Genomic DNA, 13,624 nt, shown 5'->3' with positions numbered 1-13,624 from the left:
AGGCAAGAGCGAGTGAGGAAGTACAGCCCTGGCTTTGTAGGCTTACCATGGAGATTGAGACTGCTTAATTCTGTTCCTAAACTGTGCCCCTTTTAGAGAGGTCAAGGCAGAAGGGACAAATCCTTCCTTTATAGTGTCTGCCAAAGCCAGGTCCCAAGTTTCCATTCAGGCTTTAAAGAGCCAGCTGTCAACATATACAAAAAGAAGCTGAGCTTCAAGGCTTCTGATCTGCTGCCAAGAATTTGCTTCTCCCAAGGGACAAGGGCACCCAAGCTGTGGCTAGCTGGAAGTGACCCAAAGGCAACCATCATAGCATTCACCTTGGCAATGCTATAGCAAGCTCCCCACACAGGGTGGTCTCTAACAAACAGGGCCATCTGTTAAAACTGGAAGTGGGGGCAGATTAAGAGAGAGATGTATTCTAGACAAAAAAAATGGATGAGGTTGACAAGTTTCTCCGGTAGCTTGCAAGGATAGCACAGCATTCAAATCTGCTTCACCAAGAAAACTAGCTTGGCAGGAGGCAGAGATAATCTGCTCTGCAGACAAGCAGTCTGATGGGGGTGGGGAAAGTGCAACAGGGTCAGGACAGAGCATGACGCCAGCTGGGCAGGATGTGTGGCTGCTCCGAATAACTTTACTGGCTTCCTGCCATTAGCTCTGCAGGCGACCGAGACACTCCCAGTTTGACACGAGACAACACACACCCAGACAAAAGTATTGCCAGGACGGACACCCAAGAGGAACACCTCTGGCATCCTAGCAATTTGCAGCCAGAATAGCTCCTGGGAGCTCAGTGTGGATACATACAATCAAGACATAATTTCCATCTGTAAATCCTTGCATAGAAAGCCACTTCCAGCATAGCTGTTTCTTAGCTTTCCTCACCCCCAATGAGAAAAGGGGTGCCAATACAGTGCACTTTAAGCTTTTAAGAATGGGAACCCACTTTTTGACATCACAGGACTGTGATTACTCAGATTGCAATGGTGCCCATTATTCGCACTTCAATACCTGTATCTTCTATGTTTGAGGCAAAACTGCATGGGAAACAGTTCCCTAGCGATGCTATCCAAAGCTAGACTGGATCACTTCAGGATTACAGACAGGGAAATCAAGGGTCCACAAAGCTGACTGGAGGTGGGAGTTGCTCTTGCCAGATAGTCAACCCCAGGATTTTCCACCTCCGTGAGTGAGGAGGGGATCATGCTGCTGGGCACAAGAGACCACTCACCCTCCTCAAGTCCAAGACAGAGCATGGTTGAGATGGGAGCAAAGGATGGTAAACAGCAGCAAAGTGCTGCTCTTTCCTTCAGCAAGAAGAAGTCTGAAGTGAAAGAGTCTTCCTCTTACCAAGTTCTCTGCACATTTCAGTGAGCAGCACCAGGGAGGAAACAAAAACGTGTGTGTGTGTGTTTCTCACCTCACCAGGCTTTGCAGGGGCAGCCCTGCTTTTGCCTCAAGCCCAGCATCAAGTGAGAAATATTGATTACACACACCCCTAACCAGAGTTTGGAAAAGTTACTTTTTTGAACTACAACTCCCATCAGCCCAATCCAGTGGCCATGCTGGCTGGGGCTGATGGGAGCTGTAGTTCAAAAAAGTGACTTTTCCAAGCTCTGCCCCTAACAAGTTCCCCATGTGTATCACAGGACTCTGTGTGGCGTCTGTGTAGGAGATCAGTGGCAACTGCCCATTAAGCCTAAGCAAGAGATGGAATCTACAGGTGGTTTAAATGCCCCCCTCCTGTAAAGAAAATCCCTGCACACTCAAACCTAACATGCTGGGGGAGGGGAGGAAGGAAGACTAAGGCAGAAGCATCTTCCCAATGTAGGAAAACAAAACTAGCAGTGGAGCATTCAAAGATTTTATTCCCTCCCTTCAAGTTATACACATCACAGGGACAGAGACCTTTGGGACAAGGACCTCTTAAAAAGTTTGATGCACAGTACAAGGCATAGTACTGGTTCTCTAACAGAGCTGCAAACCATGACATAGCCCGTGGGGAAAAAATAGCTAATTACTTGCATCAGCCCCAAACATAGCACATCTTGCTCCTCTGTCCAATAGAAATGCAATTAATGTTGCTGGCCATCTCATATCAAAACCCAACCTTCTCACCTGTAGAAGCTGCTGTTGCAGTTTGTGAATCTCTGCCAAGCTAAGCTCACTGAAGAGGTCTGCAACAAGACCAGGTGCAGGCCGGACGCTGTGGTGGGTGGAAGCCACGCCCCCATCATTGCTGCCATTGGCAAAACCACTGTCTTGCTCCTGTGCATGGCTGTGGGTGAGCTCCTCCAGGTTGGCCTGCAAGCTGCTTAGTGAGTCATGGCGTCCTCCTGAGCAGATGGCCAGCTCCCGACGCAGTTCCTGCTTTTGCTCACGCTCTGCCTGCAGAGCCTCTAGTGCCTCCTGAAGCTGATGTTCTGTCAAGTCCCGGAGACGACCTAGTTCCAGCAGTTGAGTCCCAGCCAGCACCAGCTCTTCCTCACGGCAGCTCAGGGCACGTTTGACACTCTCAAACTCCACCTTGGGGTGAAAGCAAGGGCTCAGTGCTAGCGGCGTGACTCCTGTGCACCAGGCCCAGCCTCCCTCAATATTTCATTTGAATTACAGACATCCAACTTCTCTTTCAGCTTCAACTTCTAATCCAACATACTAATCCTGTATTACATTAGAATCCAAGAACATCCAATGAAGTTGGAAGATTCAGGACAGGCATAATAAAGTAACTCAGAGGTATTGTACAATCAATCAGGACATAAATTTTGTTAAATAAATAAATGTGCTATGTGAAGTAAAACTACGGAATTTGCTCCTACAAGAAGTAGTGATGGCCACCAACTTGGATGGCTGTAAATTAGGATTAGACAAATTCATGGAGGAGAAGGCTCGTAATGTCTGCTACCTCCAATAGCTATGTTCTGTCTCCACTATCTGAGGCAGTACACCTCTAAATGCCAGTTGCTGGGAATCACAAGTGGATAGAGTGCTGTTCCACATAAATCCTGCTTTTGGGCTCCCTGTAGGCCTTTGGTTGGCCACTGCGAGAACAGAATGCTGGACTAGATGTGCCACTGGCCTGACCCAGCAGGCTCTTCTTATATTCTTACCACTTGGACCCGTTCCTCTTTGCCATGTTTGAATATGGCACCAACCCCCCATTATGCTTTCCTTTTGCACCAACAGTTGGAAAACAACCCCCACCATCCTTTAAGATCTATCAGCAAGGCCTTGTTCCATTTCCCCTTATTTAAAAATGTCAGAGAGACATTCGTAGTGGCACTCACATAGTGGAACTTGCTACCGCATCCAGTCTTGGCAGCAAGACACGGCAACATTAGGGAGCTTTTAGTAGTCAAGGCATCTGGATAGGTTGGGGGTGCACCTGCATTTAAGGTCTATTTAAATGATTCTGTTTTGTTTGTCTTGCGCATCATTATTCTGTGACACACTCAAAACCAAAAAAATATGCTAAACCTACATCCTAATAGTAAATGTGGTGGTCAGTGAAATTAGGCCATAAACCTCAGAAGGTCAGGGCAATTGGGCTGTAGTGCTAGGCTGCCAAGGTTCAGATCCAGATGAGCAGGAAGTGACTAATCTAGACCCAGGGTTCAGCAATCTCATATTGTTACACGCAGGGGCTTTATGTGTGTAAAGTTTCCTCAATTATTTGCCTCCAATTATTCTCTCCAATCATTAATTCCATCTGTACTCCCAATTTATATGAAAATACCAAGATCAAAGCATTTTCATAGGGGTTATTTTAGCACCACCCCCTTCCCCCACCCACAAGCTAGCCAAAAGCCAGAGGGGCAAGGTTGTAGAGGAAAGGAGACATACATCTGCAAAACCCAAACAGACATACGCAACTGAAGTGGTGTTCCTAGACTGCAGGGGTCACACAGTATGTTTGACATCTGGTTCAGAGCTCCAGATCCAAAAGCTGATGTATGAAAGGCAGGCACTCAAGTGGTCAGATGACCCACGATGGTATGGGGAATACACCAATACCTGACTGCCCCTGAGCACGGAGACCTGCTTCTGCAGGGAGATGTTCTCCTCCTCAAGTTCAGCACAGTCCTGCAACTGACGCAGCTCTCGCGCCTTGGCCTGTTTCACCTCCTCACGCAGCTGAGCCTTCTCAGATTCCAGGGTCTGACATTCCTGGGAAAGAGAGGGGAAAATGAGATCAAGTCAGACATGCCACAAGCCACCAATCGCATGGTATTACAGCAAGGCTGCACTGGATAAGGAAGCACTTGATCTAGGATATTTATGGCAAGATCCAGTCCCAAAGCAATTTCATTCTGTCCACAAACACCCACTTCAGGCATTCTTATTTCATGTTTACTCATGGAGGTTTTAAGAACCCTGATTTTCCAGGGTCCTAAATTACATGGGGGGCCTCTTCAAGCCTTGAAGCCTAGAAGCCCTCCCTCTTTCAGAAGTTTGTCTGCCAACTTGTGGAGGACAACCAGAATGGCATCTGGAGCCAGAGCTAGTGCAATCATCTCTGTGATCCCCTTCACGTGTCTATTAAACATGTAATAAGAAGACGACTTGAGTATTAAATCAAAGCGAGGCAGAAGCTTCCCCAGGGTTTCACCTTAAAAGCATATCTATCACCAGTTAAGGATACATACATTCTTTAAAGTTACATCTTTGGGATTTAGGGTACAAAGTCACAAGCTGTGCCTGAGTATGTAGGTGTAGTGTCTATTTCTTAAAAATGACCAAAGACCTTATTTGGGGCAGAGCTTGGAAAAGTTCCTTTTTTAAACTACAACTCCCATCAGCCCAATCCAGCGGCCATGCAGGCTCTGATTTGGGGGGTGGGAGGTGGCAATGCAACACATTTTTATCGGTGCAGATAATAAAAATATAAGCATCAAGCTGTGTAGTTCACAGTGCCACAGACAGACAGCAAACTGCTGACTGAACGCTTGCACCCCCACACCTGCAGGCCATTTGCACCGCTCACCTTGGCAAGCAGGCAAGGCGGAGGCAGTGGCCTTGGCATGTGGGCAGCCTAGGCATGTGGGCAGCCTAGGCATGTGGGCAGCCTAGGCATGTGGGCAGCCTAGGCATGTGGGCAGCAGCCTGGATGGGTGAGCACAGCGGGCAGAATGCCAGCACTAGGTGCATTGCAGTAATGTTTATCCTGGGTGACATGGGGCAGCAGAGGTGGCAGAGGAATAGGCGAGGCAAGCGGGTTGGCAGGGGGAATGGGGTTGCCTGGGGGTGGCAGGGGGGGTGGGCAGAGCCTGCCCAGTATTAGCACATTTGTTCAATAAAGCAGTAAATTCAAAATCACACTCACTTCTATTCACTCCCAATCTTCTCTTATAGTCTCCCAATTCACTGCCTGTTGGAGCAGTCAGAGATATGCATCTGGGGCTAAGCATTGGGTGTTGTATATATCCCTGACCCAAACACTGGCTGCTGCTTTTATTCTCTTCTCCCATTCACTGACTGCAGCCTTCTGAATCAATGCCCTCTTAGAGATTCTCCTTTTCATGTCCCCCTTTATTGAGTTCGTCTCTTGTCTCTTGTCTCTTGGAAGTTGAGCTGGATTTGCTCACCCAAAACTTACTGATGGCTGAAGGTAACAGTTGGTCTTTTGTAACAACGCTCAATGTGAGCATGTTGCCTGGTGTCAACAGTCACACATGCAAATTCATACAGGTCCTTGCAAGAATTAATAGGTTGTATTCAATGTAGCGCTAAGCCAAATATTCCATCAGCACAAGGATTTTTCCTTGTGCAACAGTGCATTCTCCTGCTGTCCCTCTCTGTGCCTCCTAAATCTGTTCTGGGGGTTACCCCAACCCTCCAGAGCAGATTTGGAGTTGATATGGGGTGCAGGAAAAAGAGCGGAGAAATCCCCTTGTGCTAGTTGTTGTTCCACTAGCACAAGGATTTAATTGAATACCACTCACTATGAGCTATTGTTAAACTATGACAGCCTTCACCAACCTAGTGCTCCAGATATTTCGGACCATAGTTCTCATCAGCCCCTGCCAGCATGGCTGTGCTGATGGGAATTATAGTTCACAACATCTGGAGCACCAAGTTGGTGAAAGCTGCTCTAGAACCTGAGAGACCAGTGTTCAAATCCCCACTTAGCTCACTGGGTCAGTCACTTTCTTCTTAGCCTAAGCTACCTCGCAAGGTTGTTGCAAGGATAAAATTGGGAGTGGAGGAGAACCATGTGCCCCACTATGAGCTTCTTAGATGAAAAGTAGGATATAAGTATAATAAAATAAAAATAAGGGGGTCAGTCTAAACAGCAACTACACTTCCAGATCAAAAATCAAGAGACTAGAATGGCCTCCAAAAATACAAGCCATCCTGGGAAACATGTCCTGAGAAAAGGCACTGAGTAGCCTGAAAAATACAGGAAGCAAGATCCAAAATCCTCATTGACAGCCTAATGCTCTAGGAACACAAACTCTGGCAAAAGAAATGCAAGAAGACAATAAGGGATGCTAAAAAAGAATTTGAGGAGCACATTGCTAAGAACATAAAAACCAACAACAAAAAATTCTATAAATACATTCAAAGCAGGAGACCATCTAGGGAGACTATTGGACCCTTGGATGAGAAGGGAGTCAAAGGTGTACTAAAGAACGATAAGGAGACTGCAGAGAAGCTAAATGAATTCTTTGCATCTGTCTTCACAGTGGAAGATATAGGGCAGATCCCTGAACCTGAATTAACATTTGCAGGAAGGGATTCTGAGGAACTGAGACAAATAGTGGTAACGAGAGAGGAAGTTCTAGGCTTAATGGACAATATAAAAACTGACAAATCACCGGGCCCGGATGGCATCCACCCGAGAGTTCTCAAAGAACTCAAAGGTGAAATTGCTGATCTGCTAACTAAAATATGTAACTTGTCCATTGGGTCCTCCTCCGTGCCTGAGGACTGGAAAGTGGCAAATGTAACGCCAATCTTCAAAAAGGGATCCAGAGGGGATCCCGGAAATTACAGGCCAGTTAGCTTAACTTCTGTCCCTGGAAAACTGGTAGAAAGTATTATTAAAGCTAGATTAACTAAGCACATAGAAGAACAAGCCTTGCTGAAGCAGAGCCAGCATGGCTTCTGCAAGGGAAAGTCCTGTCTCAGTAACCTATTAGAATTCTTTGAGAGTGTCAACAAGGACTTCCGGGAAGTGGTGCTGGCTGGTGGTTGTCTCTGAGGGAGCTCTGCCTCAGAGGAAGCTTTTTTCAGGTTAAAAGCCAGCCAAGAGGAATCTTGGACTGGCTTAAATGTTCTCCAAGGTATAGGAGAACCGATCAGATCTTCCACAAGACTTCGTTGAGCTGTCGGCGGCTGGAATTGATCAGGAAATTCCTGAGATAAGAAGGCAAGCCGATCGGCTGAAGACGGAGTCAGGAATTCCACGCAAGCTGAACTGGAATAAAGCGAAGCGTTTTTTCTTCTCTCAAAAAAAACGTTCTTAACCAGCGAGCCCACTTCTGCCTAAACCTTATCATTCGGCTTAAATTACTGCAATAAAAGGGATTTGTTTATGAATCAGCAATTGAGAAACCTGGGTGAGTCATACTTTTTCTCTTTTAAATATAATTAAGGAAGAAAGAAAATATAAACAACTTATATACTTTTTTTACGACAAAAAGCTGGCTTGAATTTGGACTTTTAAAGTTTAAAAACGGATGAGAGGTAATTATTATATTTTGGACTATTTTTCTCTTTGGACTATTTCTTGTTGGATGAATCCGCTGCTCGTATATGCTACTAATTGTTTAGTCTTGGCAACCAGAATTGTTTTGCATTCTTGGAAGCAGATAAGGACTGTGTTGTGCTGGCTGGATTTCAATAATAGGCCTGGAATATTAACTCTTCTTTTTGGTGGAGGGAAAAAAAGAAAAGAAATAGACTGCCCTTAGGTTCTGAAACAGTGATTAATATTAGAAATTAAAGGCCTCTTTTTGAAAATGACAACTAAAAAAACAACCAAGGCCCAGGGGCGAAGAGGTTCTATTGATACACAGGAAGAGGATATACCCCCAGAAATGTTTCAAAAAATAATGGAAGGGATTAATGCTATAAAACAGGAAATGAAACAGGAAATGAAAACTGAATTGACAGATATAAAAGACTATATTAAAACACAAGTGGATGAGATTAAAGGGACAATTGGGCAAATAAAGGAAGATGCAAAAAATACTAAAGAAAAGGTACAAACCTTGGAGAATAGAACAGATATACTAAATCTGGAACTAGAAAAAAATTTGGACTATTTAGCTGTGACTGAAATGAGAAATAAAGAGCATTGTTTGAGATTCCGTGCAATCCCTGAGGAAACAGGTGAAGACATTAGAGATAAAATTGTTAATGCTTTAGTAAAATTTCTGGACTTGAATGAAGATAGGATGGAATTTGAAATAGACAAAGTTTATAGAATTAACTCCAGATATGCAACAATGAAAAAAATTCCAAGAGATGTGCTTGTTCATTTCGTAAAGAAGACGACCAGAGATATGGTTTTACAGCAACACTTTAAATATACCTTTAAAATTGATGGTAAGGAAATACTGGTGATGAAGGAAATTCCTATTAGACTTTTACGTAAGAGAAAAGAATATGCTTTCCTTACAGAAAAACTTAAGCAATGCAAAATTCAATTTAGGTGGGACGTTCCAGAAGGAGTGATTTTTACATTCAGACAACAGAAATACAGACTGAATACTGTTCAAAAAGCAAGGGACTTCTTGAGAAAAGCTTCAAAAGATATGGAAGAAGATAAACTCAAAGATATGGATATAGTTCCTGGGAAACAAAGTCAACAAGGATATGCAGAGGAGGGGAAGGAAGATGATGGATCAAAAGGAGCATCAGGCAAATTTTAAAATACACGCTTAATGATGGATTACAAATACCTAACTTGGAATATAAATGGAGCCAACACGGCGCAGAAGAGAAAGAAAGTGTTTCATTATTTGAAAAAATTAAAATTGGATATAATTTGTCTACAAGAAACTCATATTCAGAAGAAAGATTCCAAATATTTGATTTGTAAAAATTTGGGTGAAGAATTTATTTCAGCTGGACCAAAAAAAAAAAATGGAGTTGTTCTCTATATTAACCCACAATTGCTTCCTAAATTGGTATTATTGGACGATAGTGGTAGATTTGTGGGGGTTGAAATTACTTTACAAGGTACAAACATTTTGATAGTGGGTATTTATGCCCCCAATGAAGATAAAACAAGGTTTTATACAGGACTTATGGAAAAATTGTCAGAGTTTTCATATGAGCATTGGTGTGTCATGGGTGACTGGAATGGGGTAATCTCACCAAAAATTGATAGGCTTTCTGAAAAAAATATCAAAGAGACACAAGGTAAATTACCGAAGATTTGTTTTGAACTCATGGAACATTTAGAATTGGTGGATACCTGGAGATATATAAATGATAATGCAAAGGAATTTACTTATTTTTCAGAAAGACATAAAACATTTTCGAGGATTGATATGATTTGGATGTCAAAAATTTTAGCGAAGGATATTTTTAAAATGGATATATTACCAAAAACTTTTTCGGACCACAATCCTGTGATATTAACTTTAAAAAAAAAAAATCTTGGATTTAGATGGAGACTAAATGAATCTTTATTACAGAATGATAAAGTAGTACAAGAATGTAAGAAGAAATTAAAGGAGTTCTTTGAATATAATTTATATAAAGGAACAAGTGAAAATATTGTTTGGGATACTAGTAAGGCATTTATGAGGGGATACTTTATTAAATGTAATTCTGAATTAAAAAAAAAGAAACAACAGAAAATGCAATTAATTTTGGAAGAAATAAAACAAAAAGAGGAAGAATTGAAAAAGAATCCAGCTAAAGTTTCTATTGTAAATCAAATTAAAATGTTACAGAAGCAAGTATCAATGTTGACAGTTAGAGAAATTGAAAGGAAATTAAATTTTGCTAAACAAAGGACTTTTGAATTTGCAAATAAACCTGGGAAATGGTTAGCATATAAATTAAGAAAAGAACGTCAAAAAAATATTATTTTAAAGATACAAGAAGGAGATGAGACGCTGACAGATAATGTAAAAATCAAAAAGATTTTTCATCAATATTACTCAACATTGTATAAGTGTCAAGAAATTCCATCTGAAAAAATAGAAGAGTATTTATCTAAACAGAATTTGCCGAAAATTACAGATTTTCAGAGACAAGTTATTAATGGCCCTATTACGTCAAGAGAGATATCTGAAGCTATAAATAAAATTAAATTAGGAAAGGCGCCAGGACCAGATGGGCTATCTGCAATGTATTATAAATGTTTGGAGGAAGAACTCTTGCTACCCTTACAGTCTACAATGAATTCTATTTTGCAAGAGGGAAAGATACCGGATAGTTGGAAAAATGCTAATATAACATTAATACCTAAAGAGGACCAAGATTTAACTAAAACAAAAAATTATCGGCCAATATCTCTACTGAATAATGACTATAAAATTTTTACAATGATTTTGGCTGAAAGATTGAAAATAATATTGCAACAATTTATTCAGGAAGATCAATCAGGGTTTTTACCTAAAAGACAATTACGTGACAACGTCAGGAATGTTTTGAATGTGTTGGAATATTTAGAACAACGAAATGATAAACAAGCAGCTTTGATTTTTTTAGATGCTGAAAAAGCATTTGATAATTTGAATTGGAAATTTATGTTCCAGGTTTTGGAGCAAATGGATTTTGGAGACAACTTTATAAAATGGATCAGATCGATTTATACATCACAGAAGGCCCAGATAATTGTTAATGGAGACTTAACGGATTCATGTGAAATACAAAAGGGTACAAGACAGGGATGTCCATTATCTCCCCTTTTATTTATTCTGGTTTTAGAAGTGCTGCTTAGAGATATAAGGCAAGATAAAAGGATTTCGGGATTAAAAATAAAAAAAGAAGAATATAAATTGAGAGCATTTGCTGATGATTTGATAATTGTACTAGAAAACCCTTTGGAAGGAATTCATATATTGATGGACAAATTAAAAGAATTTGGACCGTTAGCAGGATTTAAGATCAACAATCAAAAAACAAAGATGTTGGTGAAAAATTTAACTTTAAGGGAACAGAAAGAGTTAATGGACAAGACAGATTTTACAATAGAAAAAAAGTTGAAATATCTAGGCATCATCATGACAAATAAAAACTCAAAGCTGTTTCATAATAATTACGAAAAATTATGGACAGAGATTAAGAAAGACTTGCTAAGATGGGATAAACTACAACTGTCATTAATGGGTAGAATATCTGTGATAAAAATGAATGTATTACCGAGAATGATGTTTTTGTTTCAAACAATACCTGTAATATCCTCTGATTTACCTTTTAAACAATGGCAAAAAGATATTTCTAAATTTGTATGGCAAGGAAAAAAACCAAGAGTTAAATTTAAATTACTTCAAGACGCTAAAGAAAGAGGAGGACTGGGATTACCAAATTTGAGACTTTATTTTGCTGCCTGCTGTTTAGTCTGGATAAAGGAATGGATCTTATTGAGGAATAAAAGACTATTGGATTTGGAGGGCCACAATCTGAAGTGGGGATGGCATGGATATCTATGGTATGACAAAGTAAAAGTAAACGTAGACTTTAACAATCATTTTATAAGACGTTCTCTGTTGAAAATATGGAATAGATACAAACCAAGGTTTTATTCGAAAATACCATTATGTGTCTCAAGTCAAGAAGCGTTTTATAGAAGAGAAATGTCTGGAAAAGAGAAATGGTTAACTTATCAAGAACTATTAGAAAATGTACATGGAGAATACACAATGAAAGAGAGAGAACAATTGATAAAGGAAGGATATAGTTTTCATTGGTTTGCCTATTTACAATTGTTAGAAAGATATAAAATGGACAAGAAAATGTATGGGTTTGAAATAAGTAAATCTGATTTTGAAATAGGTTTGTATACAAATGATGAAAACATAATTGCAAAAATGTATAAACTTTTATTGAAAATGGATATGGAGGAAGAACAAGTAAAAGAGTGCATGGTAAAGTGGGCAAAAAATTTTGGTCATAACATACAAATGGATCAATGGGAAAATATGTGGAAAAAAGGCTTGAAATTTACATTATGTTATAATCTTAAAGAAAATTTTTATAAAATGATGTACCGTTGGTACATGACTCCAGAAAAGCTGTCAAAAATGTATAGTAATGTCTCTAATGTTTGTTGGAAATGTAAACAACAAGAAGGATCTTTTTATCATATGTGGTGGTCATGTAAAAAGGCGAAATTATTCTGGGCACAGATAGGTAGGAAGATGCAAAAAATTTTAAAGATAAATATTCAGTCAAAACCAGAATTTTTTTTACTGGGTTTTATGGATAAACAAATAGAAAAGAAATATGGAAGAATATTATTATATATGATTACGGCAGCAAGATTATTATATGCACAAAAGTGGAAAATGGAATCAATACCAACAATGGAAGAATGGCTACTGAAATTAATGGACTTAGTAGAAATGGATAAATTGACGTGTTTACTTAGAGAAAAATCGACAGATACATTCCTTAAGGATTGGAAGCCTCTCTTAGACTTTTTGTCGAAAGATCAAAATAAAATGATGATACTGGGATTTGATGATTAATTAAGACAGCTTATGGAGAAAAGGGATTCTGTATGTACATATTAAGGGACAGGTTTGATGTATATTATATACTTATAGCTGATCTGTGACAAATCGGAAGTCAACCATTTTATTTTTATTTTTTGTTGTAGTATTGTTATGTTTTTTCTTACTTTGTTTTGTTTGTTTTTTGGAAAAATTTGAATAAAAACTATATATAAAAAAAAAAGAGAGTGTCAACAAGCATATAGATCGAGGTGATCCAGTGGACATAGTGTACTTAGACTTTCAAAAAGCGTTTGACAAGGTACCTCACCAAAGACTTCTGAGAAAGCTTAGCAGTCATGGAATTAAGAGGAGAGGTCCTCTTGTGGATAAGGAATTGGTTAAGAAGCAGAAAGCAGAGAGTAGGAATAAACGGACAGTTCTCCCAATGGAGGGCTGTAGAAAGTGGAGTCCCTCAAGGATCGGTATTGGGACCTGTACTTTTCAACTTGTTCATTAATGACCTAGAATTAGAAGTGAGCAGTGAAGTGGCCAAGTTTGCTGACGACACTAAATTGTTCAGAGTTGTTAAAACAAAAAGGGATTGCGAAGAGCTCCAAAAAGACCTCTCCAAACTGAGTGAATGGGCGGAAAAATGGCAAATGCAATTCAATATAAACAAGTGTAAAATTATGCATATTGGAGCAAAAAATCTTAATTTCACATATACGCTCATGGGGTCTGAACTGGCGGTGACCGACCAGGAGACAGACCTCGGGGTTGTAGTGGACAGCACGATGAAAATGTCGACCCAGTGTGCGGCAGCTGTGAAAAAGGCAAATTCCATGGTAGCAATAATTAGGAAAGGTATTGAAAATAAAACAGCCGATATCATAATGCCGTTGTATAAATCTATGGTGCGGCCGCATTTGGAATACTGAGTACAGTTCTGGTCGCCTCATCTCAAAAAGGATATTCTAGAGTTGGAAAAGGTTCAGAAG

At 40.1% G+C, this 13,624-nt stretch overlaps 1 protein-coding gene across 8 annotated transcripts in view; it reads right to left on the bottom strand.

The window, feature by feature from the left end:
- Positions 1 to 13,624, bottom strand: part of LOC133379191 (protein bicaudal D homolog 2-like) — a 39,080-nt gene that overhangs the window by 6,182 nt on the left and 19,274 nt on the right. For all 8 annotated transcript variants that reach the window (XM_061613957.1, XM_061613958.1, XM_061613959.1 and 5 more), the window contains 2 exons: positions 4,018 to 4,170; positions 2,122 to 2,529 (listed from right to left, as the gene is read on the bottom strand). In XM_061613957.1, the coding sequence (XP_061469941.1) occupies positions 2,122 to 2,529; positions 4,018 to 4,170 (561 nt within the window). The remainder of the gene's footprint in view (positions 1 to 2,121; positions 2,530 to 4,017; positions 4,171 to 13,624) is intronic.

This window comes from Rhineura floridana, chromosome 3, assembly GCF_030035675.1.
Source record: "Rhineura floridana isolate rRhiFlo1 chromosome 3, rRhiFlo1.hap2, whole genome shotgun sequence".
NCBI classification, from domain to species: domain Eukaryota; kingdom Metazoa; phylum Chordata; class Lepidosauria; order Squamata; family Rhineuridae; genus Rhineura; species Rhineura floridana.
Note: the sequence above shows the minus strand (reverse complement) of the source record. Positions and strands in the feature narration are given on the sequence as shown.